Here is a 24,657-nt window from a genome sequence, read left to right as displayed (position 1 = left end):
AGAACTAGAAAATCAAATATTATTGATAAAACGGTTATGAATCACAATTACATTTATAATGATAGCATATTCCTACATCATTATTTTTTCAAACCTATCTTCCAGTCATTGTTCATTTACAAGACTAGCTAACAACTAACTCGAACTAGATATGTGCAACCTAAATAAAAATCTTTAGACCATTTACATGTTCTTCCTCCTTTAAGCAAATCCTCCTCCATCCATTAAAAACCTCGGAATAGGGCACAATTTCTACATTGAAAAACAATTAAAATAGTGTAACTATCATGGATAATAAATTAAAAGAGTTTAAAATAGCCAATTAAATATTTTCTATATTAGTAGAAATTGAATTAGACTAACTGATTGAGAGTACAGAAATGACTTACGATGATCAAATTACATCAAAAATGCTTTTTCTTAACTTTTTTCCTTTAGCCAAATCTTCTTGATGTAAAAAATGTTTCTGAGCATGACTGGAAATTTGACTCGGAGTTTTTGTTTTTACATGATATTCTGAAATTCTTTTCCAGTGTGAACCTTCTTCTTGGTACCCTCTAATAAATAACCTACCAAAATATGATTTTTGAAATAACTATTAACAAATTTTATACTAAAAATTTTTGAACAAAAACATAAACTATTTAATTAGTAACGACATTTTTAGATATCAAAGAATTTTTTTTTCTTTTTTGGTTTTCAGTCCAAAACAGAAAACTTATTACGCCAGCCACGGTCAAAACAAAATAAATTTAGCAATCAGCAAAAATTACTTTAAAACTCACTCAAATTGCTAGTTATTGATGCACAAAAAACACTAATGTATGAAAGCTTTAATTAACAAGAGAGCAGTGAAGTCAATCTTACAAAAAAGAGGTGCTAGACTTATATATTGTAGATAACATACAATCATCATCGACAAATTAGAGATATATCTAAATCAAGAGAAGTGCTCCTATATGTTGATACTAGTTGCTTCACCTTTTTTTTTGGTAAATACCAATATTCAACTAGATAATAAATAAATAAATAAATAAAAAAGAGGTAAAAAGAAGTAATATAATTATAAATACCTATGTTCATCTTCAGTCCAATGATATCCTGTCTTTGTTGGTGCTGCCTCCTCTTGTGCAGTTGGCACTACTTCCTCCTCTGCAGTTGGCACGAGCTCCTCCCTGCCATGATAATAAACAAAATATTAAAAAGTTCATTGTTTATTAGGTTTGTTCATAAAATTTATAAGAAAAGAAATATAGAATAAGTAAACAGAAATAAAGAATACGAGAAATAAACCTTGCGAAATAATAAGGGAATTATTAAACTACTCTTCCACCTTAGCCCATGATAACAATAAAGAAGTCTCGTGATCCACAAATTCAGCCCAATAGAATACATAAATTTAATTACAATTTTAGTCTATTAAACTACTCTTCCATCTTAGTCTCTGACAATAATAAAGAGGTCTCATGGCCCACAAATTTAGTCCAACAAAATACATAAATTTAATTCTAATTTATTTTGTGATTTTAGATTAAAAAAATTATAATTGAATTTATGTATTCTGTTGGGTTGAATTTGTGGGACACAAGACTTCTTTATTGTTGTCATGGATTAAGATTGAAGAATAGTTTAATAAGAATGAAAATATTGAGAATACGGACCTGTGATGATGATGAGTGGAATAAGGGTGTGATGGTGGTGGTGGTGTTGTTGCATTGATAGGGATGGAGAGAGGGTTGTGTTCCATCATGATGGTCATGTTATTGATGTCGTTCATCAGCTTCTGAAAGCGTTCTTGCAGCTGTGTCGGGGTCCTGCCGGGGAGACGAGCAGCCACGTCCTCCCAGCGGTTCTGGATATCATCCTGAAAACAACTGGTAATAATTGACTCAAATGCTTTGTTCTCCTCCCAAGTCCAGACCGGAGATTGAGGTTGAAGTGGTTGATGACTACCGACATCGGGAATCAGCTCTAACATGTTCCTACTGGTATCCCACTGAGTCTGAGGCTGAGGCTGAGACTGAGGTAGTGGATAACCACAGGTGTCAGCGAAAAACTCATCCGTCAGCGTCCTTACTATATCCGTCTGAGATTGAGACTGAAGTGGTTGATTACCACACACGTCAATGGCACGTGACTGAGACTGAGACTGAGACTGAAGTGGTTGAGAACCAGATAATGGGCTTCCCCAATAGTGCTCTGTCCTCTTCATAACTTCCGGGAAACACTCATCAATAACTGGCTGAGGTGGTTGATTACCACTCACGTCCATGGCACATGGCTCAGGCTGAGACTGAAGTGGTTGATAATCAGATAATGGGCTTCCCCAATAGTGCTCTGTCAAACACTCATCAATAACCGGCTGAGGTGGTTCATTACCACTCACGTCCATGGCACACGGCTCACCTACATTGGCGGCAACAATCTTTTCGTCCCCATTCCAGACGGGCTCAGGCAGAGGCGGACACTCAAACTGAAACTGCGGTACTTCATCGTCGGCATCAAAGTCTATCATATCACACGGGTCTCTGATATCCCATGGATTCATCATTGCAGAATCTGATTGCTCGTCACTCATTCTTCTTCTCTTCTTCTTCTCCTCCTTCTTCTTCTTTCTTGGTTTCCTACTTTTTCTTCTTTCTCGGTTTCCTATTTTTAGATATAGTATTTATTTATGTGAGCTTCACTTTCTAAGATAGAGTGTATCAATTTAATTTATATTAAATTATGGATAAAAATTAAAAGATTTTATTTTAAAATTTCATTCTAAAATTCTTTTTTTATCTTTTTGTATTATGTAAATGTAGATAGTTTTAATTAAAGCAAAAGACTCTCACAAGACATGATGTAAGCTTCACTTTTTAAGAGTGTGTCAATTTAATTTATATTATATTATGGCTAAAAATTAAAAGATTTCATTTTCAAATTTCAGTTTTAAAATTTCATTGTAGGATTTTTTATCTTTTTGTATGATGTAAATTTAGATAATTTTTAATTAAAACAAAAGACTTTGAGAACAGATGGCATTAAATATTGATTTAAATTAAATATAAGTTTAAATGTAAAACCAAAATTCAAATATAATATTGAAGTGAGGTGCGTTAAAGTAGTAAAATTGACAGACATTGTAAAGATATGGAAGGAGTACTTAATCATGAAGCCTAAAATCAAGGCGTTAACTTAGAAGGAGGAGATCTTGTCCAATGTCCAGAATTTCTCAAAATCCAAAGAGAGAGGAAAACATATAGATTTTAAACTCAATATTTTACCCACCTCATTCCATTTCCATTTAACTCTATTGAATCATTTTCCAACGCATCATACCAAACATACGCAATTCTTCACAGTAGAAAAAGCTTATCAAAGATTAAGGTTACTCAACAAAAATGGGTAAATAATTTTACCTTAGTCCAACAAGAGGGTATAAGAAGGGTGAACCTTCCTTCGAATCAGTGCATCTCTGAAGCTCCAAGTCCAACTCTTGAGCCATCAACAATGCACTACTAGTGTTTGATAAATTACTCGAAAGAAAAGTTGTGAGAAGAAGAGTAAGATGGAGCTTCCTTCTTAGTAAAAAATGTTGATAAATGCAGGATGTGGTTGTTGTGAGGTTCATTGTGAAGAATGCAGGTAGCAGAATTGAAAGAGGGGATTGAGAAGAAGGTTCTGGAAGAAGAGTGTTGTGAATTGTGGAGAAGAGTGAAGCAGGTTTTCAAAACCATTGGAATTAAATTGCAAAGTCTTATGTGTTGGGTTTCATTCGTCCCAGGGACATGACAACGTTAAGAGTCGTTAATCATTAATCGTTAAAACACGGGACACCGGGAGCCATCACTTCTCGTCTTGCGAAATGAGGCCGTTCCATCCGCTTCCGGGGCTACAATTCCTTGGTCAACAAACCGGAACTCAGTGGAGGTGAAACCATCCAATATGTCCTGTAATAGAAAGTATAAATTCACATTAACAACAAACATGTGACAACAATCACCAATGTAGTGTGCATTCAAACAACAAGATTCATCACTCACGAGAAGCATGTTATCAAGTTTCCTAAGCGCTGGAACATTGATAAATATATCTGTCCTTGGCCTGCAAGTCATTACCTGCAGAATAAAGCAACATATTAGAAATAGAAACATTATGATTCATATTCTACTTTTGTTGAATGAAACCGTACTTGAAAATTTATGACTTAATCCAAATTTACCTCTAGCTTGCTTCCATCAGGGAATGTTTGCCAAGAAGGTATTAGTTCAACAATGTGATCACTAACACTAACAAGCCATTCCATCTCTCTTCTCCACATAGCTTTCTTTTCAGAAGGTAGAGGTTCTAATCTCCATAATTGTCCAAACACAAGTTGCATAAAAGTTCAAAACGAATTAAATTGCACAATTTAAATTCGAACTTTGAAGTTTGAAAGTATCAGAAGAAGGAATGCATACCGCACAGATTAGTGATAGCATTTAAGATGGCCAAAGCTGTACAAACCCCTTTCCGAGAACCTGACATGTCTTCACCAAGCAACAATTTTGCAAACCTTTCCTTCATCATTTCAGCATCTACTCCAATTTGAAAGGAAACTGCAGCTTTCAGAATAGGCCATCCAAGAGGAGGAGCAGGTGGAGATGGAGAAGAAGACCCTTTTGCTGCTTTTGCTTCTTCATTTGATGAACATGAGGAACTTGAATTTGATCCACTGAAACTGCTTTCTCTTGACTCAGCAGTGGAATCAGTTAACGACTCTTTCTTAACCAACCCATCTCTCTTCTTCCGAAATTCTTCACTCTTCTTAGATAAAGCACTCATCTTTAACAGCTAATTACAAATTCTCTTTCACTTCCCACACACAACACAAGCTTATATATATGAAAAGGCAAAAGGGGTAGTCACCACTCACTTCACCAGGTCCCAGTAACATAGGTTCGGACATGGAAGGAACAAAGGAAGAGGAGAAATGTGATACTATTATTATAGGGAGGGACCAAGTCTAAGGTTGTTTTGAAACGAAAAAAGACGATGAAATGATGAAGACGTGTGGCCTTTTCCGTAAAGTTTGTGTGTTTTGAGATGCTTCAAAAAAAGGAAGCACATTTCATACAGAGAGTGTTAGAAAGTTCGGAAATTTGATTTCAAGTTTGAAGCTTTGCAATTGGAAGTGGCACCTGCCATGTCCCATCGTCTCTCTCTGGCTTTCGCTCTCACAGTAATGCGTACGTTCAAATTTTATATCATTTTTATTAACAATTTTTGAAAAGGCACCACTCACATAAAGTTGCCAAAAACAACTTTTCTTAAAGATGCCTACGTGGCAAAATCTAAGCCATATATTCTAAAACCACACTTCTAACTACATAATACTTAAAAACCGTAGCCCTTTATAAGAAAAGCGTCACCTAATGGAAAAAAGTAAATTAGAAGATTTAAGAGAAGAAATAATTAAATTATCAAAATTAATAGATCAAAAACTAATGATTTTGACTAATGTTAATTGTAATGACACCGAATTCTTAAAATCAATACAAAATGATTTTTCTCAAAATCTTTATTTTACTATAAATTTTATTGAAGGACTTCAAAAACCTGAAAAAACTTATATTTCACATGGAATTTCTAAAAAGTACTACTATGGAAATGATTCCCCACATCTCTATCATACTTTTAACCCACAATTAAATTCTATAGTAGATATGCTTGAGGAAATATTAGTATCCATAAAATTTCAAAGAAATAAGGAAAAAGAGGAACCTAATATAAACGAAATTAAACAAATATTAAATAAATATTTTCAGAAAGAGGATTCCAAAGAAGAAAAAATTCAAAATATAGCCAACATAACAAAACTAAAAGTAAAACCACCATTGAAATTATGAATATTGAAGAAAAATTATAAGAAGTTACAATGCTTTTTAAACAATTAAAAATGGCTCAAGAAAATAATATTATGGAACAAGAATTTCAAATAGAAGAAGAGTTAGTAAATTCTGAAAATGAAGAACACATCCTAGATTATTCAAGTGATGAAAAACCAGCAATTCCAATACAAGTAAAAAATGAAGCTGGAACATCTAAGGATAATCAATCTCAATTTAAATGGGAAACAGGGTTTGAAAATTATGCTTTTAAAAAGGGATTTATAAATAAAAATTCAAAGTATACAAAAATACCATCAAAATACGTTCCTAAAATCCAGGAAACGGAAGGAGAAAGAATGCTCGATTTAGACTGTAAAAAGAATGAAAAAGAAATTTTTGAGAACTGGTTGAACTCCTTCTTATTAGAAGCCTTTACTAATCCAAAACTTAGTGAATTATCTGGAGGAGATATCTGGAATTATATAGGATTTCACACTAAAGAAACTGTAAGAGATTATATGACGTCAATAGAAAACCAAATAATAGAGGAATTAGCAACAAAAACAACAATTTACGATAAGATATTACATATAATGATGATTCTATATAAAGAATTTTTTGAAAAAAATATTATAAATCATAGACAAGAAGTCTATAATAAAGAATATCAAGAAGCGAAAAACCATTTAGCTAATATTCAAATATATGATTTATGTAATATAGAATCTTATATATGTGAATATAGAATACATTATTATAAGCTAAAAGAAGAGATAAAAACTATTATCTTAGTATGTATATAACAAAACTTCCATACCCTGCTAATGAATTCATAATGGGAAGATTTATAAGAGAAATAAATAGATGAACAATTGAAAATAATTTTGGAGGAGCAACCTCTGCAATAAGAGAGGAAATAAAAGAACGATGTATGCAAGAAGCAACTCAAAAAAGATTTGAAAATATAATTAGAATTTGCTGTCAAGATAATGAGGAAATACCTCAAAAATATGGTCTTAATAAAAATTTTCAAAGAAAAAAAATATCAATTTAGAAAAAGAAAATACTATCCAAATTAGAGAAAAAAGAGGTATTTTAGAAAAAGAAGTAACAATAAAAACAAAAAACAAAAAAATGACTATTGCCCAAATAAAAAAGAAAATTATAAGTGTTGGTATTGCCAAGAAGAAGGTCACTATGCAAATGAATGTCCAAAAAAGAAGGATAAAAAGGACCTTACCAAACAATTAGAAATTGCTAAGTCTTGTTTCATGGAACCATTAGAAGAATCTGATGATAACTTAGACTATATTTTTGAATATGTCTCAGAAACAGACTCAGAGACTGAGTAATAATGCCACATTTATTACTATAAAAATAACAGAAAAGTTTGTAAATGCTTTTATAGATTCTGGAGCAACACAATGCTTTGCTAGTACAAATATAAAACTTGATTGAAAAAAAATTAAAGAAACCATTAAGAGTTAGAATAGCTGACAAATCAATACATAAAATTGACCAAAAAGCAGAAATGGTTGAAATATTTATTCAAAATTATAGGTTCATTGTTCCATCCATATATATGCTAGATTCTGGGATGGATTTTATCATAGGAAATAACTTCTTAAAGCTATATCATCCATTCATTCAAGAATTAACATATATAGTTCTAAAAGCTCCACACGATTCTTCAATAAATCAAAAATCAAAACGTATAAAGATACCAACTACTACCATAGATAAGATTTTAAAATTTAAAATATTCTCTAGAAACATGTTATTTAAATCTATATTTTCAGATAAATATCCCAAAAAATAATCTTGAAATAAAAGTAGAAGAACTTTTGGATGAAATTTGCGCTGAAAATCCTTTAGATATTAAAAATACAAATAAAGAATTAGTAAGTATTAAATTAAAAGACCCTACAAAAGAAATAAATGTTCCAAATAAAATTCCTTATTCCGCAAGAGATAGAGAAGAGTTCTCATTAGAATGTAAAGATCTTTTAGAAAAAGAAATTATAAGATTAAGCAAAAGTCCTCATGCAGCTCCAGCCTTTTATGTCGAAAACAATAATGAAATTAAAAGGGGAAAACGAAGAATGGTAATTAATTATAAGAAAATGAATGAAGCAACTGTTGGTGATGCTCATAAACTTCCAAGAAAAGATTCTATTTTAGAAAAAATCAAAGGAGCAACTTGGTTTTCATCTCTTGATGCAAAATCAGGATATTGGCAACTTCGTTTAGACGAAAAAACAAAGAAATTAACTGCTTTTACTTGTCCAACAAAAGAATCAACAAGTGTGTTGCTCTATGAATGGAATGTTTTACCATTTGGATTAAAACAAGCCCCAGGTATCTATCAAAGATTTATGGAAGAAAATCTAAAGGAGTTAAATGAATTTATCTTAGTTTACATTGATGATATATTAATTTTTACAAAACAGGATAAAGAAGATCACATTCAAAAATTATTAATAGTTTTAGAAAGATGTAAAGAAAAAGGATTAGTTCTTAGCAAAAAGAAAGCAAAAATAGCAAGACAAGAAATAGAGTTTCTTGGGTTAATTTTATCCACTCAAGGAAAGCTAAAACTTCAACCAAGTATTTTAGAAAAGGTAAATTTATTTTCTAATAAAATAGAAGATAGAAAACAATTACAAAGATTTTTAGGATGTATAAATTATATTTCTGATCAAGGATTTTTAAAGAATATAACAGAACACACTAAAAACTTATTTCCAAAAATAAGTACTAAAAAAGAATGGAAATGGAAAGAAAAAGATAGCATGCAAATTCAAAGAGTCAAAGAATTATGTGAAAAACTTCCGGAACTTTATATTCCAGAAGAAAATGACTACTTAATAGTAGAAACAGATGCTTCAGACATAACCTGGTCAGGATGTCTAAAAGTTAAGAAAGCTATAAAAAGTTGGGAACAAGAAAAAGAATCACTAGATTCTAAATATTCTCCAAAGGAATTACTTTGCAGGTATATTTTAGGGATTTTTACTCCAACATAGCAGAGATATACTACTCATGAAAAAGAAACTCTAGCAGCAATTAAATCTCTTAAAAAATAGAAAATTGATTTATTACCCAAAGAATTTACATTAAGGACAGATTCAAGTTACCTAACAGGTTTTATTCGATACAATTTAAAAGTTGATTATAATCATGGGCGACTGGTAAGATGGCAATTATTTTTGTTACAATATCCAATAAAAATTGAATATATTAAGGGTAACAAAAATGTTATTGTAGATACATTAACAAGAGAATGGAGTTCGTCTACAACGCATTAAATCAAGAAATTCAAAAATATCAGCAAGAACTCGAAGAATGCAAACATTGTCAGCAAATAAGAACACAGATCCAATCCCTCGAGAAGGCCATTGAAGCAATGAAATCAGCACAACAAGCAAAATTATCAGAGTTCAGCCAGCTAAGCATGGTGGACAAACCAGGTGAAGGAAAAATTTCCGAAAATAAAACAATTGCTGAAATTATTAAAAAGTCCACACAAGACAAAAAATATTATGTAATTCATAATGGCCCCATGAAAGGAGTATATGATGCCTGGGAAAAAGTAGCACCATTCACACATCAATCAAAGATAGTTCACAAAGGAGGATTTTTAACACTAGAAGAGGCAAAGGAATCCTTCAGGGAATATGAAGCTCTTCATCCAGAGCAAACCCTAAAAAGAGCAGATAAAGCTCCAATTCAAGCCCAGAGAACAGGAATAATGAGAAACATTCCTACAAGGGCTGAAATCAAGGAAAAGAAAAGGGTCTATAGATCAAATCTCAGAGAAACCCTTAATATAGTCCTGAATTGGACTGAAGAAAAAAGGGCAAGTTTGGGATACTATCCTATTGCCAAAGAACAGTTAACAAAGCTGGTTATTTTTCCAGAGGCTTCCCCATCTGACACTTATCAGTTTTTCCAGTATGGATTAATTGATACAATTTTAATTTTTAATGATCTGAAAATTATTAGTGAGTTTCCTGCAGGATTCGTTGATGCAGTAAAAAGATTTAAAAATATGATTGACAATGTAAATCCAAGGGATATATCCCTAAAATTTACAAATAGTCAACCTATTTTTAATGAAGAAGAAGAATGCTTAGTTCCAGCACACCAAGTAATATTCATGTCCGTCTTCCCAGGAAACTTTCAACCAATTGATCAAATTCAAGATTTAACAATCTATAGTCATGAAGGAAGACTAGCCAGCACATTAGCAAGGGTCTTTGAAAGAACTCAAAAGATAACAAGGGAATCTCACACAAAAATTAATTATAAAAGCAGAAATACTCTGCTTGTGTCCAGTAAAAGAAATGAAATTGAAGAAAGAGAAATGAGACTCTTGGTGGAATTTGAATCTGCATTCTACAATCTATCCGGACTCTTAGAAAAGCTCCCTGAAGGGATAAAAAGGAATCTCTGCTATTTGATAAAAGATAGAGAAGACCACAAGTGCCAGCTGTGTGTCTCAGAAATATCTGAAGAAAGCAATAATGAAATGGGATCCACCCACATGATAAAAGAAGAAGACAGCGCATCCACCCACATGATAAAAGAAGAGGACAGCGCATCTGAAGCATCCCTCAACATTATTGCATAATGATGTAAGCGCTTAGGTCATAGAGCACCAACAATGTAGCTAGTGCAAGATAATAAACAATGACGTAAGCAATGACGTCATAAGAACGGTAAGGATGGGAATTGTCCATCAGACCCAACCATTATAAATAGATTGCTTAGGCAATTGTAAGGAATCATCAGAAAACAGAAAGCAGAAGGCTAAGAGTACTCATATGCTAGGAGAGCAAAGAGGAAGCTGCCGAGGCGATTCTGTAGTCTGATAAAAGAATTCCCTTAGGAAAAAATAGTTTTAAACTCCCCTCTGGAGTTAATATCTATAATCTCCCCTCTGGAGATAAAAATATCTTATGTAAAATATACTAAATACAGGAAGTTTTTCTCCAGAAAGGTACGCCTTTATCCTAATCTCTTAGTTATGAATTATTTAGAAAGCTTAGAATTAATGGAAGAATCTGATTATTATAGATTATCTGCTTTATTAGATAATGAAAAACAGGCTGTTCTAAAAACAGAATTAAATCTCAAATCAAATGAAAATTTTAATAAACAAAATCTTTTAAAAGAAGTTTTTAATAGAAAAAATATAATATACTATGGAAAAATTCAACTTGAAGCCCCTATAAAGATAAAATCCGCCAATGGAGAACTTGAAATAGCTTTGATAAATGATGAAGAATTGAGTAAACAGATTGAGAAAATTAAGGATCAACAAAAAAGATCTAAAATTGGATGGATTCATATTAGTACTATACAAGTCTTAATCAAATCTACATATATGAAAGGAATTAATTCACCAATAAGCTTAGCAATCTGTGACAAAAGAATTACTGATGACCCAATAGATCAAATAATTGGAATTGTTCATGGAAACTTGGCAAACGTAAATGTTAAATTCAATGCCCATCTTGGATACGCTATACCTTTATCAACTGAAAATCTTAGAAGATCTATAAGTTTGGCTTATAAATTTCACAGAAAGAATCTAATGGAACAAGATGATGAACCATTTTCAATTACATATGCAATAAATTATGCTTTAACAAATAGCCATCATAGTATAATATTTAAAAACAGAGAAAGAATTTATGTTGATGAATTATTTCAGAAAATTGTAAAAACAGAAATACCAAAATATAAAGCTATTGAAAACCCAGTTCTATTATTAAAAGAACCATCAGGAAAATCAGTTTCATTGAATTTTCAAATAAGAGAATCTAAAATTAATAGCCCTTTAAGTTTATCTAAATTAAAAATTAAAGAAGAAAATTCTGAAATAAAAGAACTAACCCTAAACACTAAATTATGACAATAAATAAAGAAGAAATATATGTAACTTATCAAGACAAGAAACAAGAGCTCTTTGAAAGAGAAAATCGTTTGAATTATTTACAGTTTTCTGAAATAAATCAAAGAGCATTTGAAGCCCTAAAAATAATCTATGACTAGTTGAAAAGAGAAGTTGAAGAGCTAGAAAAATTAATAGAATCTCTAGAAAATAGAGATGAATCGATGATAGAATTTGCAGAAATTTGAAAATAAATAATGAAGCATAAAAAAATTGAAAAACTAGAAAATAAAATAAAAAGAAGAAGGACAAGAAAATTAAAAAGTAAAATAAAGGAGTATAAAAGGGAATTAAATAATCTTCAGATTGAAATTGATGATCTTATAATAAAAAGAATAGAAATAAGAATAAATATAAACAAGTTGGAATTAAACTTAAAAATTTTATAAATGCCTGAAAAACCATATTATGACTTAAAAGAATTAAAGCTGTTGAAAGAAAGAATGGAGAATGAAATTAAAAAATTAAACAGATATTTAGAAACAAGAGAAAGTGTAGAAGTAAAAGAAGTTATTAAGGAATTGAGAAATTATATTAAAGAAAAAGACAAACAGATAAAAGATTTTATACACAATAATCCATGCAAAAAAGAATATTATAAACTAAAACAAGATTGAAAAGTTATAAAATTATAAATATACATCAAGGACTAGTAATAAATACAAGAGAAATAGTAGATATGGTCAATACTTTAGATTATAAATTTGCAAATTATTGAACCTATACAAATTATAAAAGTAAAATATGATGAATAGAAATTTCGAAAAAGAAATTAAAAGAAAAGTCAACATTAAAAATTGGTATCAGAGCCAAGTTAACGATTAAGGGTAACACTTTCTCTTTAAAGCAACACTTTTAGTGATACGCTTTTAAATCAATAACAACCACAAAATGAAAAACGTCTTTACAAAAGGTTGAATTTGACAACTTTACCGGAGCATCCACCTTTTTGAAAACTGGTTGCTGTGCAAAACGACGAATACCCCAAATTACATTATTGCCCCTATGCACAGTTGAATAATCAATTTGTTGTGTCTTTTTGTAAGTGTACTTTAGCAACGAAACTAGTACTGTTATGCCAAACTAGTACCTTAATTATGCCACTTTTTCTTTTTTTGTGTGGGAGAGAGAAGAGTGTATCTCTCAATAATGTGAGAAGAGAAGTGTTTAACTTTATTATGGAAGCTACAAATCGATGCTTTTGATTTGTTTTATTTTTTTTCCAAACAATCACAAATCGAACTATCCGATCTGTGATTTCGAAAATAAAAAGATTTTAATGTTAAAATCGGACTGTCCAATTTTTATTTTAAAAAATAAAAAAATACAAAATACAAAATGGATAAGATTAATCTGAATAAAGGCCAGGAGAAATAAAGAACACTTAATTTACAAGCAATCCTGCGATTTATAGTCTTTTTTTCAAACAAATCGGACTCTCCAATTTGTAGTTTATTTTTTTCTTTAAACAAATCGAACCGTCCAATTTGAATAAAACACCATATAAAAAAACACCTAATCTTCCAATAACAATATATTACACATATATTTAACCAATATAAAAAAAATTAGCCTAATTATGCTAATGCAATCAGAATGTTATAATTTATTCTTAAAATATATTTAACATTAACAGTAATTATTTAGAGAGTAATATTACTCTCACAAGTCACAATTAATAATTCCATTTTATTATTGTGTGTGTTTTTTCAAAATTATCTCTTGTTTTTATTATTTTACCTTTATATACTGTAAAAAAATATTATTGAATAATTTTAGAATAATATACATCAATAGAAAAATATTATTAATTAAAGAGTGACAATATTATACTCTTAATTTTCAATCTTTTCTCTATTTTTAATTAAAAAATTATTATTACTCTTAAAATTCATAGTAAATATGTTCCAATATCATGCTAGTATTTTTCTGATTTGAGAAAGTTATCAATGTAGGAATATTAAACATAATTTTATGCTACATCATATCGTAACGATGAGAGTTGTAATAAAAACTAAATGACATTGTTTATCTATCTATTTTTAATATATAAAAGTAGGTACATAGGTTTATCCACATTGCTTCTAAGTTATTTCTCTTTTTTTACTAACGCCATGTTAGCACCAATGCTTACTTGGCAAAATTTTAAAATCCATCACTCAAATCTTGTCAAATCAACTTTTATTTTCACATAAAAAAACGCAAAAAAAAAACTAAAAAACACAATAAAAACCAACAAATTAACTTTCACTAAATCAATCTTTATTTCTAAAACAACAAAACACAAATTAACATTTACCCCGACAAAAAGCTCTCAAAACCAAAAAGTTTATTATTTTTCTCAAATCCTCACCCTCTTAGCACCTCTCCGTACCAATATCCTATTTCCTCTATCCTCTTCCGGTCCCATCCTATTTCCTCCATCATCTTCCGGTCTCATGAGCCATTGTTTTTTCCTCAAAACAAATTGTACATCGCGATGTCCATTTCCAGCGGAACCGCATTGCATAAATTGCAAAAACCAGGCAAACTCCATTTCTCCTCTTGCGGTTTTCCTGCCAGGGCTCAATTCTGGGTCTCAGACCAACGTCACCATTCGGTGCCGCCAACATAGGAAATTTGTCCCAGGTTTTCAACTTTGCCGTTTACTCTTCTCATTGTTCAATATCATTTTCAATAGTCTTATTTATTTGTTATAAATAATATTTTAATTGTGAACTCATTGCAAGTAGCACAAGTTTATGTATTCCTCTTTTGCAAACGGTTCTGTCCAACCGTCACAACCAAAATTAATGTACATTTAAAATTATTGCTCCCTATATACTATCGATTGCAATATTTCATCATCAAATTATGAATTGTTATTTTACATGTGGAGTACTTCTTCCACAATTTACATTTACGTGTTCCTCTTTTTCAAATTGTTATTCCACATGTGCAGTATTACTTCCACAATTTATTTAGAATGGATTAGCATTCTTTGACCATGTCTTATTCTCTTTGTTGTAGAAGGATTTGCAATGGTAATGACAGACCGGAATAGTTAATACCCAAAATTGCTAGATGAAAATCAACTAATTACTATTTAGTAAAATGTTTTTAAAAAAATTAAAACAAAAAACTCTTATCTATTATTATTCAATTGAAACATCAAGTATTAATTAAATGCAATAAACATACATTAAAAGTGTCATAATAATAATAATTATAAAAAATTTCATACAAATAATCAAATTCTACAACTTATACATATTAAAACTCTTACTACTCTTCATTTCTTAATCTCTTATACTAATTCTCAAAAATTTCTTAAATTTAATATAACATTTTTATATGTTTTTCATTCTCATTCATTTATTTTTTTCATTATTTACAAATAAAAAAACTGCAAGAAAAGACAAATTGTAGCAATTAATGCAAATCAAAAAATGAAAAAAAAAAATGCAGTTTTGTATAATTCTAATATAAATAACCTATGTCTCTTTTAAAAATAAATAAATTCAAAATCTATTTATAATATGTTCTCTAAAATATTTTTAATATAACATTTATTAAAATATACTATATAATATAAATAATCTACTTCTTTGGATATTGCGCGGATCTCACTCTAATTTCTAAAGTAGCACTAGAGACTTAGTCAAAAATAATCCTAAATTATTTATCGGATTAACCATAAAAAATAATCCTAAATTATTTAAATGCCGACAAAAATACATTTGAATTATCGACAAAAATGTCTTCAAATAATTTTAAAATATGATAAAAATGTCAAACAATAAATATATATTTTCAAAAAATGTTTTAGAAATTGAATTTTGATGTTATTTTTACAAACATGATTATAAAAATAAGATATTATTATCTATAAAATTTGATAATTTTTCGTTAAGTATATATCTTTTTTGTAATTTTTTTGTTAACAACCAATATTACTTTTAGAAAATCACAATTATATATATATATATATATATATATATATATATATATATATATATATTAAATAAGTTTTTATTAAAAGTGGTCGAATGACTAATCTATTTAACGAATATGTTTTAGAAGACTTTTAAAAAATAAAATTTTATAGTGAACTAAAATATCCAATTTAAAATTTGTTAGAAAATTAATTTAAATATTTACTAAAAAATAAATAATTTCTACTTCACGAGTTCTTTCAAAGAGTTATTGCATGCTCATTTAATTGGTGCGTTTTAAACTAATGAAAAAATGATTAAGTCAACCTATATAGATGATTTTCTTATTTGAGTAGTATTCTTTTCTATTTAGCAAATTCATTCTCACAAATTTTTTGATCAATTAAATCTCAAATTATGGAACTATTCTTGTATAAAAAAAATTTCACTCTTTTTTTATGAAAAAATGCTAAAAGGACACTCTTCCCTTCTATTTATAAAATGTATATTTTCTTTCTTTATAACTTTTAAAAAACTTTCTTTTCAATTAAATTGAAATTTATTGTGTTAATTAATATTAAATTTATCTATTTTTTAAAAAATTTTATTTTTCTCATTAAATTTTTCTTACCAAAATACCCTTTAATAAATTATTTTTTATTGATTAAATTATATTTTTACTAAAATATTTTTAAAAAGAAATTTAATAATTAAATTATCTTTTTCTAAGACACCCTTCAATAATTTTTTAATTATTAAATTATGATTTTACCAAAATTTTCGTTAACAATTATTTTTATATTTTACTATTATTTTTTCGATATTAATATATATTATTTTAACATTAAAAAAAATCTTACCAATCTTAATATGTATAATAATTAATATATATTGATATCGAAAAATAATCTTATCAAGATTTTTTTTTATTTAATATTTAAACTGAGAAAACTTGTTAAACTAATATTTTTTAATACCCCTACTACAACTCGCCTCCTCCTGCAAATTGTCCCACCCAGAGAAGTTCGAAAAACACAACAATAACATTTAATAACTGAGTGATACACTAAACCTTGGTCCATATCTAAAAAAAACATCCAAAATAATTCTATAAAAAAAGTTTGATAAGGTTAAAATATTTTATTTTTTAATACAAAAGATTATTTTCATTTACATTATTGCATTTTTTTGGTGCATTGTACAAGTTTAAATCTAATAATCTTTGACTACAACATCCTCCTGCAAGTAGAATCGTATATAAGCTGCCATAGACTTCTTGGTTCTTTCTCATTCTTTGTCTTCAGAAGACGTGCAAATTTGCAAAAACCAGCATGGTATCTTGACAAAGACAAATCACCTTTCTTCACATCAACTTTAATCTCGCGCCACATGTGCTTATTTGGTCTCAATAATGCCCACTTCATTGCCTATATGGCTAAAGGGCGCATATAACACATAGATCTGTATTGCCCACTGCATTACCACCTTCTTCCTCATAGCACATAATCATGCAGAGTCTGAAAAGTTTAAAGCAAATAAACATGGCTTAATTAGCTAATATATAAAACCCAAGTTTTAGAGAAATACCTGTCCAAATGATGAACCCAGAATTCAGATAGTAAAGTTCATTTAGAAGGGTTGTAGGGTACCTCTACAACTCTGAATGCTTCAGAATTTTAAGTACAAGAAGAAAGTTAATAAAGAATTGAGCATTACCACTCAGGAAGTCTCTTGTCTTCAAGGATTGGTCTTTGTCAGTCTTCAATCTGAGCCTCCCATTGCCGGTGCCCTATGTCACCAATTCATAGAAGCTTTAATAAGTTATTCATGAAATGTATTAGGCTATTAGCAGTTAAAACTATGGTGCATGCTATGGGAAATCATCTAAATTTGCCATCAAAGAAAGAACAGAAAAGAAAAGAGAAAATTTTATCCATAGTTTGGCTCTCCAAAAATATATCTATGGATATAATTCTCAATATTTAGTTTAGCAGCAATCCCAACCATAGAAATACAAAATTTAATGTATCTCATCAAAGAGTATTACCGATAATAGCATCATGCACAATCTTTGCAGCTGCAACCCCATTTGTACCATAGAATTTAGTGTAACGCCTGTTAAGTTTTGTCAGTTAAGCATAGTCTTCAGACAGGAAATTTTATACAAGTTCTCTACAGCCAACCTGTTGTAAACCCTTCCTGCCGGAACTTGACTTCAGGGAAGTCTCATGCTAGTGAAAATGTGACGGTTTGTTGAGCATCGGAAGCAATAGTCAGAGTTGCTGCAACAGCTGCTCCAATCTGAAGCAATGAATAACTTTGTCATTCACCCTAGCATGACATAATATGTATCTTGAATGTTAGAATAAAAAGCAATCAAATGGGAGATTTTCACAAAGAAGGTGAACAAGTCACAATTTTCTTACATCCTTGAATTAAAATGATCACCAGTAAACTCAGAAAGTCCAACAGAATTCTGAATGCATACATCAATTGTTTGCATTAAGCACCCCAAGGGCCAAGAATAGGATAAAACATTAAAACACCAACAGTGTAACAGTAAATAGTCAACAAAAAAGCTTCACTTACAGTCCATGTGAAAAGCAAGGTGACATCTGCTGTTGTTTTTCCAAAATTATTTAACTGCATAAACAACATTCATTGCTTATTAGGAGCAACATATGTATCAAATTCTAAGTAAAAAAGAAATTGAAGTGACTCTTGCCTACCACGAAAGAAAGAACTTATGATGTAACAGCAACAAAATAGCTTCAAGTATAAATTAAATCAAACTCTCGTAGCTAAATTAGCTTATTGGAATCATAACAAGAATAATGCACTAAATTAAACTAAAGCACCAAGTCGAAGACATTCAAGATCATAACGGTTCTACAACGAAACAAAGAGGTGAAGCAAGGAGTTGAGAAAAATACCTATGGCAACGTTCTCCAACCAAAAACGGCATAAAAAGATTAATGGGAAATCAAAAGAGAAAGAATGGCTTGAACAGTACTCAAGCACGAGAACAAAAAATAGATGAAATAAGACAATAATGTAGGACAAGTAAAAACGGGCATATTTAATGAACGACTTCAATAAAGAATTCAATGATGGTGCCAATGAATATGAAAAGGATTAATCTCTACATACAAGTGTTTTACATTTACAAGCTTTACAAGTCTGAACGAAACCCACCTATTAAACAGTTATAGAAATACACCCAAAGGATTACACAAATACACCAAAAGATTTAAAAAATACACCCAAAACAGGAGGAGACAGTATATTTCTTCTTGAAATCTTTTAATGTTTTGCTGGTTAAGGATGAAGCACATGGCAGAGACAATCTAGAAGAAAAACCTAAAAGAACAATAAAACAGTACCTTGAATAATGTTTCTTCCTTTTTTCTGGTGAATCAATAAACCATAGTCATCCACCGGTTTGAGCGTTGCCGGTAGAACTCCTATTTCGGAGAACGAGTCGCAGAAACACTTAATCGTGAACTTAGAAGTTGATGATCCATCATTGCAATCATGTTGATGGCAAAGGGAAGCCACGTGTACAACATCTACAAGCGCAAAGAGCTTATTGATTTCAAGCACAACAAAAAATAATTACCTAACACTAATTTTTTTCAACACTAGAGTTGTGAATTGCAGTTACCTTGAACGGCGAGCATGGCGTCAAGGAAGAAGTGGCAGAAAGGAAGGGGCGCGTGGTTTTTTTTTTGGATTTGGAGCAACTTGTATAATTTGTAAGCCAAAAAAGCTTGTATGTGTAGAAGGCCTCATATGAAAATAACAGATCTCTTCAAGGAAAAAATTGTGAATAAGATTCAAACAAGTATTATTCGCATTTACTGTGATCAAATAAAATAACTTACATAGAAATTTACTCTATAATTATATATAGAAAATGTACACACTATATAACATAGAAAGATAACATGGAAAATATATAACTTAAATTGAAGTATGTTCTATGAATGTCTTTCCTTTACTCTTTTATAGAATGAAATAATTTTCTTTTATGAACAGCAGATAATTCTATTACATCTTGTCTTCATTTTCTTATCTAAGGCTGTCAGGATAAATATGATTTTCACGATAAATAAGAACAACAAAAGTGTTGTTACAAAAGTCACTTATTCTCGTTCATAAAAAAGAGGCAATAATAACATCACAAAATTTTATTACTGGCATCATGTAAATACAGCACACAACAAGTTAATTGGAGTAATTGCGTAAATACTTAACAAGCTCATTAGTATCAAATATTTTGTCTATAATCTAATTAGTGTCAAGCTCTTCTTATAATAACTCTCAACATCAATGACAACCAAATAAAATATGAAAAAGAAGTAATCATTAATAAAAGTATAAAATTAACTAAAAATATTTTATAACTAATTTTTATGGATAAAATACTTTTAAAATTTTTTTACATATCTGTTTAATTAATACATTTGAAGCTAATAATCTTTTAAAAAGATACATCTTTTCTACCAAAAGTCCTCAAAGACTTTAGATAAAACCTAATTCACCGTCCCCTTCGGCATTGCCATCAAGGCCGGAGAACTAGAAAATCAAATATTATTGATAAAAAGGTTATGAATCACAATAACATCTATAATGATAGCATATTCCTACATCATTATTTTTTCAAACCTATCTTCCAGTCATTGTTCATTTACAAGACTAGCTAACAACTAACTCGAACTAGATATGTGTAACCTAAATAAAAATCTTTAGACCATTTACATGTTCTTCCTCCTTTAAGCAAATCCTCCTCCATCCATTAAAAACCTCGGAATATGGCACAATTTCTACATTGAAAAACAATTAAAATAGTTTAACTATCATGGATAATAACTTAAAAGAGTTTAAAATAGCCAATTAAATATTTTCTATATTAGTAGAAATTGAATTAGACTAACTGATTGAGAGTAAAAAAATGACTTACGATGATCAAATTACATCAAAAATGCTTTTTCTTAGCTTTTTTCCTTTAGCCAAATCTTCTTGATGTAAAAAATGTTTCTGAGCATGACTGGAAATTTGACTCGGGGTTTTTGTTTTTACATAATATTCTGAAATTCTTTTCCAGTGTGAACCTTCTTCTTGGTACCCTTTAATAAATAACCTACAAAAATATGATTTTTGAAATAACTATTAACAAATTTTATACTAAAAATTTTTGAACAAAAACATAAACTATTTAATTAGTAACGACATTTTTAGATATCAAACAATTTTTTTTTCTTTTTTGGATTTCAGTCCAAACCAGAAACCTTATTACGCCAACCACGGTCAAAACAAAATAAATTTAGCAATCAACAAAAATTACTTTAGAACTCACTCAAATTGTTAGTTATTGATGCACAAAAGACACTAATGTATGAAAGGTTTAATTAACAAGAGAGCAGTGAAGTCGATCTTACAAAAAAGAGGTGCTAGACTTATATATTGTAGATAACATACAATCATCATGGACAAGTTAGAGATATATCTAAATCAAGAGAAGTGCTCCTATATGTTGATACTAGTTGCTTCACTTTTTTTTTTTTTTGGTAAATACCAATATTCAACTAGATAATAAATAAATAAATAAATAAAAAAGAGGTAAAAAGAAGTAATATAATAATAAATACCTATGTTCATATTCGGTCCAATGATATCCTGTGTTTGTTGGTGCTGCCTCCTCTTGTGCAGTTGGCACGACCTCCTCCTCTGCAGCTGGCACGACCTCCTCCCTGCCATGATAATAAACAAAATATTTGATAATCAATGAATTTTATGTAAACAAAAATATTTATACATTTGATCATCTCCATTTCAAAATATTTTATTTATTTCAAAAACAAATTAAAGGGAAAAAAAAGTCCATTGTTTATTAGGTTTGTTCATAAAACTTATAAGAAAAAGGAAATATAGAATAAGTAAACAGAAAGAAAGAAAGAAAGATTACGAGAAATAAACCTTGCGAAATAAGAAGAGAATGAAAATATTGAGAATACCGACCTGTGATGATGATCCGTCGAATAAGGCTGTGATGGTGGTGGTGGTGTTGCATTGATGATGGGGATGGAGAGAGGGTTGTGTTCCATCATGGTGATCATGTTATCAGATGCAGCACTGAGAGGAGTGCTTGTAGGATGACTGTTATGGATGGCTTTGATGTCGTTCATCAGCTTCTGAAAGTGCTCTTGCAGCTGTGCCGGGGTCCTGCCGGGGAGACGAGCAGCCACGTCCTCCCAACGGTTGTCGATAGCATACTGAAAACAACTGGTAATAACCGACTCAAAGGCTTTGTTCTCCTCCCAAGTCCAGACCGGAGGTTGAGGTTGAAGTGGTTGATGACCACCGACATCAGGAATCAGCTCTAACATGTTCCTCGAATCCCACTGAGTCTGAGGCTGAGGCTGAGGTGGTGGATAAACACACGTGTCAGCGAAAAACTCATCCGTCACCGTCCTTACTATATCCCTCTGAGACTGAGGCCGAGGGTGAGAAAGAAGCCGAGGCCGAGACCGAGACCAAGGCCCAGACTGAGGCTGAGGCTGAGGCGGTAGCTGAGGTGGTAGATTACCACACATGCCAATGGCACACGGCTGAGGCTGAGACTGAAGTGGCCGAGACCAAGGCTGAGGATGAGGCTGAGACGGTAGCTGAGTAGGTTGATTTCCAGACACGTCAATGGCACACGGTTGAGGCTGAGACTGAAGTGGCCTAGACCAAGGCTGGGGCTGGGGCTGGGGCTGAGACGGTAGTTCAGGTGGTTGATTACCACACACGTCAATGGCACATGGCTGAGGCTGAAACTGAAGTGCCCGAGACCAAGGCTGAGACTGAGACGGAGACGGTAGCGGAGGTGGTTGATTACCACACACGTCAATGGCACATGACTGAGGCTGAGACTGAAGTGGTTGATAACCAAATAATGGGCTTTCCCAATACTGCTCTGTCATGTTCATTGCTTCGGGCAAACACTCATCAATAACCAGCTGAGGTGGTTCATTACCACTCACGTCCATGGCACACGGCTGGAGCTGGGGATCACCTACATTGGCGGCAACAATCTTTTTTTCGTCCCCATTCCAGACGGGCTCAGGCAGAGGCGGAAACTCAAACTGAAACTGCGGTGCTTCATCGGCATCAAAGTCTATCATATCCCACGGGTCTCTGATATCCCACGGATTCATCATTGCAGAATCTGATTCTTCTTCGCTCCTTCTTCTTCTCTTCTTCTTTCTTGGTTTCCTACTTTTTCTTTTTTCTTGGTTTCCTATTGTTAGATATAGTAATATGGTATTTATTTATGTAAGCTTCACTTTCTAAGATAGTGTGTGTCAATTTAATTTATATTAAATTATGGATAAAAGTTAAAAGATTTCATTTTAAAATTTCATTCTAAAATTCTTTTTTTATCTTTTTGTATTATGTAAATGTGGATAGTTTTAATTAAAGCAAAAGACTCTCAGAAGGCATTATGTAAGTTTCACTTTTTAAGATAGAGTGTGTCAATTTAATTTATATTATATTATGGATAAAAAATTAAAAGATTTTATTTTCAAATTTCAGTTTTAAAATTTCATTGTAGGATTTTTTATCTTTTTGTATGATGTAAATTTAGATAATTTTTAACTAAAACAAAAGACTCTCATAACAGAAGGCATTAAATATTGATTTAAATTAAATATAAGTTTAAATGTAAAACGAAAATTCAAATACAATATTCTAGTGAGGCCGTACGCCTTAAAGTAGTAAAATGGACATAGTAAAGATATGGAAGGAGTACTTAATCTTGAAGCCTAAAATCAAGGCGTTATCTTAGAAGGAGGAGATCTTGTCCAGAATTTCTCAAAATCCAAAGAGAAAGGAAAACATATAGATTTTAAACGCAATATTTTACCCACCTCATTCCATTTCCATTTAATTCTATTGAATCATTTTCCAATACATCATACCAAACATACGCAATTCTTCACAGTAGAAAAAGCTTATCAAAGATTAAGGTTACTCAACAAAAATGGGTAAATAATTTTACCTTAGTCTAACAAGAGGGTATAAGAAGAGTGAACCTTCCTTCGAATCAGTGTATCTCTGAAGCTCCAAATCCAACTCTTGAGCCATCAAGAATGCAGTACTAGTGTTTGATAAATTGCACAAAAGAAAAGTTGTGAGAAGAAGAGTAAGATGGAGCTTCCTTCTTAGTAAAAAATGTTGAAAAATGCAGGATGTGGTTGTTGTGAGGTTCATTGTGAAGAATGAAGATAGCAGAATTGAAAGAGGGGATTGAGAAGAAGGTTCTGGAAGAAGAGTGTTGTGAATAGTGGAGAAGAGTGAAGCAAGTTTTCAAAGCCATTGGAATTGAATTACAAAGTCTAATGTGTTGGGTTTCATTGGTCACAGGGACATGACAACCTTAAGGGCATTAATTGTAAAAATTGAACTCATTTGTTACCGTTATTTTTATTTTAATTATTAGTAGTTTCAATAAATGCCCATGTTTGCCCAAACCCCTTATCGAACCGTAGAGTTAAATGTTCAACAGATTTAAAAAGATATATATTTTGTGGTTTATTATTTTATATAATAAAATAATATATTAATATATAAAAGATATATATTTTTTTAAAAAGATTAAATCTTTTGTAGTTTATTATTTTAAACTGATGAACTATTAAAATACTATATCAGTTTGACTAGTTAGTCAATTTTTTTATTTTTAATTAATTTTCTGTCAAACGATTTATATTAAACCAAACTAATTTGATGGCAATTTTTAATTAATTGGGTGGAACGAAATAATTCCAGTCTGATTTTCTCTTGACTCATTCTTGCTTTAAGTATTTTTTTCGTCTTCTTAACTAGCTTTTTGTTTGGATTTCTTTTTTTAAACACAACATTTATATAAGGTTTACTGGTT

At 30.7% G+C, this 24,657-nt stretch overlaps 3 protein-coding genes across 7 annotated transcripts; all 3 read right to left on the bottom strand.

Moving 5' to 3' along the window:
- Positions 1-1,063: 1,063 nt before the first annotated feature.
- On the bottom strand, positions 1,064-3,569 carry LOC130946139 (uncharacterized). The gene is made up of 3 exons (XM_057874817.1): positions 3,405-3,569; positions 1,662-2,649; positions 1,064-1,175 (listed from the first exon to the last, which is right to left on the bottom strand). The coding sequence occupies exons 2-3, from the start codon at positions 2,576-2,578 to the stop codon at positions 1,064-1,066; spliced, it is 1,029 nt and encodes a 342-aa protein (XP_057730800.1). The 5' UTR covers positions 2,579-2,649; positions 3,405-3,569.
- Positions 3,570-3,591: 22 nt separating this feature from the next.
- LOC130946588 (rop guanine nucleotide exchange factor 5-like) lies at positions 3,592-4,938 on the bottom strand. The gene is made up of 4 exons (XM_057875383.1): positions 4,446-4,938; positions 4,208-4,332; positions 4,029-4,103; positions 3,592-3,935 (listed from the first exon to the last, which is right to left on the bottom strand). Exons 1-4 carry the CDS (start codon positions 4,807-4,809, stop codon positions 3,807-3,809), a joined length of 693 nt encoding a protein of 230 aa, XP_057731366.1. The 5' UTR covers positions 4,810-4,938; the 3' UTR covers positions 3,592-3,806.
- An 11,987-nt stretch (positions 4,939-16,925) lies between these two features.
- LOC130946319 (uncharacterized) lies at positions 16,926-24,028 on the bottom strand. 5 transcript variants are annotated; one of them, XM_057875003.1, is made up of 11 exons: positions 23,776-24,028; positions 21,750-23,013; positions 21,380-21,481; positions 19,393-19,537; positions 19,112-19,297; positions 18,318-18,371; positions 18,155-18,204; positions 17,912-18,029; positions 17,776-17,843; positions 17,445-17,517; positions 16,926-17,245 (listed from the first exon to the last, which is right to left on the bottom strand). In XM_057875003.1, the coding sequence occupies exons 2-5, from the start codon at positions 22,931-22,933 to the stop codon at positions 19,193-19,195; spliced, it is 1,536 nt and encodes a 511-aa protein (XP_057730986.1). In that variant the 5' UTR covers positions 22,934-23,013; positions 23,776-24,028; the 3' UTR covers positions 16,926-17,245; positions 17,445-17,517; positions 17,776-17,843; positions 17,912-18,029; positions 18,155-18,204; positions 18,318-18,371; positions 19,112-19,192. The 5 variants fall into 5 exon arrangements, with proteins under 5 accessions (XP_057730986.1, XP_057730985.1, XP_057730987.1 ...); XM_057875002.1 differs by lacking the exon at positions 18,155-18,204; XM_057875004.1 differs by lacking the exons at positions 16,926-17,245; positions 17,445-17,517; positions 17,776-17,843; ... (1 more) ...; positions 18,155-18,204; positions 18,318-18,371 and adding exons at positions 20,490-20,554; positions 20,692-20,871 and having other exon boundaries at positions 19,246-19,297.
- Between the last annotated feature and the right edge of the window lie 629 nt (positions 24,029-24,657).

Source organism: Arachis stenosperma, chromosome 8 (genome assembly GCF_014773155.1).
Source record: "Arachis stenosperma cultivar V10309 chromosome 8, arast.V10309.gnm1.PFL2, whole genome shotgun sequence".
In the NCBI taxonomy this organism is placed as follows: Eukaryota; Viridiplantae; Streptophyta; class Magnoliopsida; order Fabales; family Fabaceae; genus Arachis; species Arachis stenosperma.
This window is presented reverse-complemented; position numbering and strand designations above follow the sequence as displayed.

Bases quoted from the DNA above. Each gene is read 5' to 3' on its own strand.
- LOC130946139 (XM_057874817.1), bottom strand. From the start codon at position 2,578: ATGAGTGACGAGCAATCAGATTCTGCAATGATGAATCCATGGGATATC. The intron at 1,176-1,661 runs GTCCGTATTCTC...TTATCATGGCAG, and splicing joins TCCACTCATCATCATCACAG to GGAGGAGCTCGTGCCAACTG.
- LOC130946588 (XM_057875383.1), bottom strand. From the start codon at position 4,809: ATGAGTGCTTTATCTAAGAAGAGTGAAGAATTTCGGAAGAAGAGAGAT. The intron at 4,333-4,445 runs GTATGCATTCCT...TATGGAGATTAG, and splicing joins TGCTATCACTAATCTGTGCG to AACCTCTACCTTCTGAAAAG. The intron at 3,936-4,028 runs GTGAGTGATGAA...TTTCTATTACAG, and splicing joins AACTTGATAACATGCTTCTC to GACATATTGGATGGTTTCAC.
- LOC130946319 (XM_057875003.1), bottom strand. From the start codon at position 22,933: ATGATGAATCCGTGGGATATCAGAGACCCGTGGGATATGATAGACTTT. The intron at 19,538-21,379 runs GTATTTATTATT...TTTTCCTTGAAG, and splicing joins TGGACCGAATATGAACATAG to AGATCTGTTATTTTCATATG. The intron at 19,298-19,392 runs GTAACTGCAATT...TTGCGCTTGTAG, and splicing joins CGCCATGCTCGCCGTTCAAG to ATGTTGTACACGTGGCTTCC.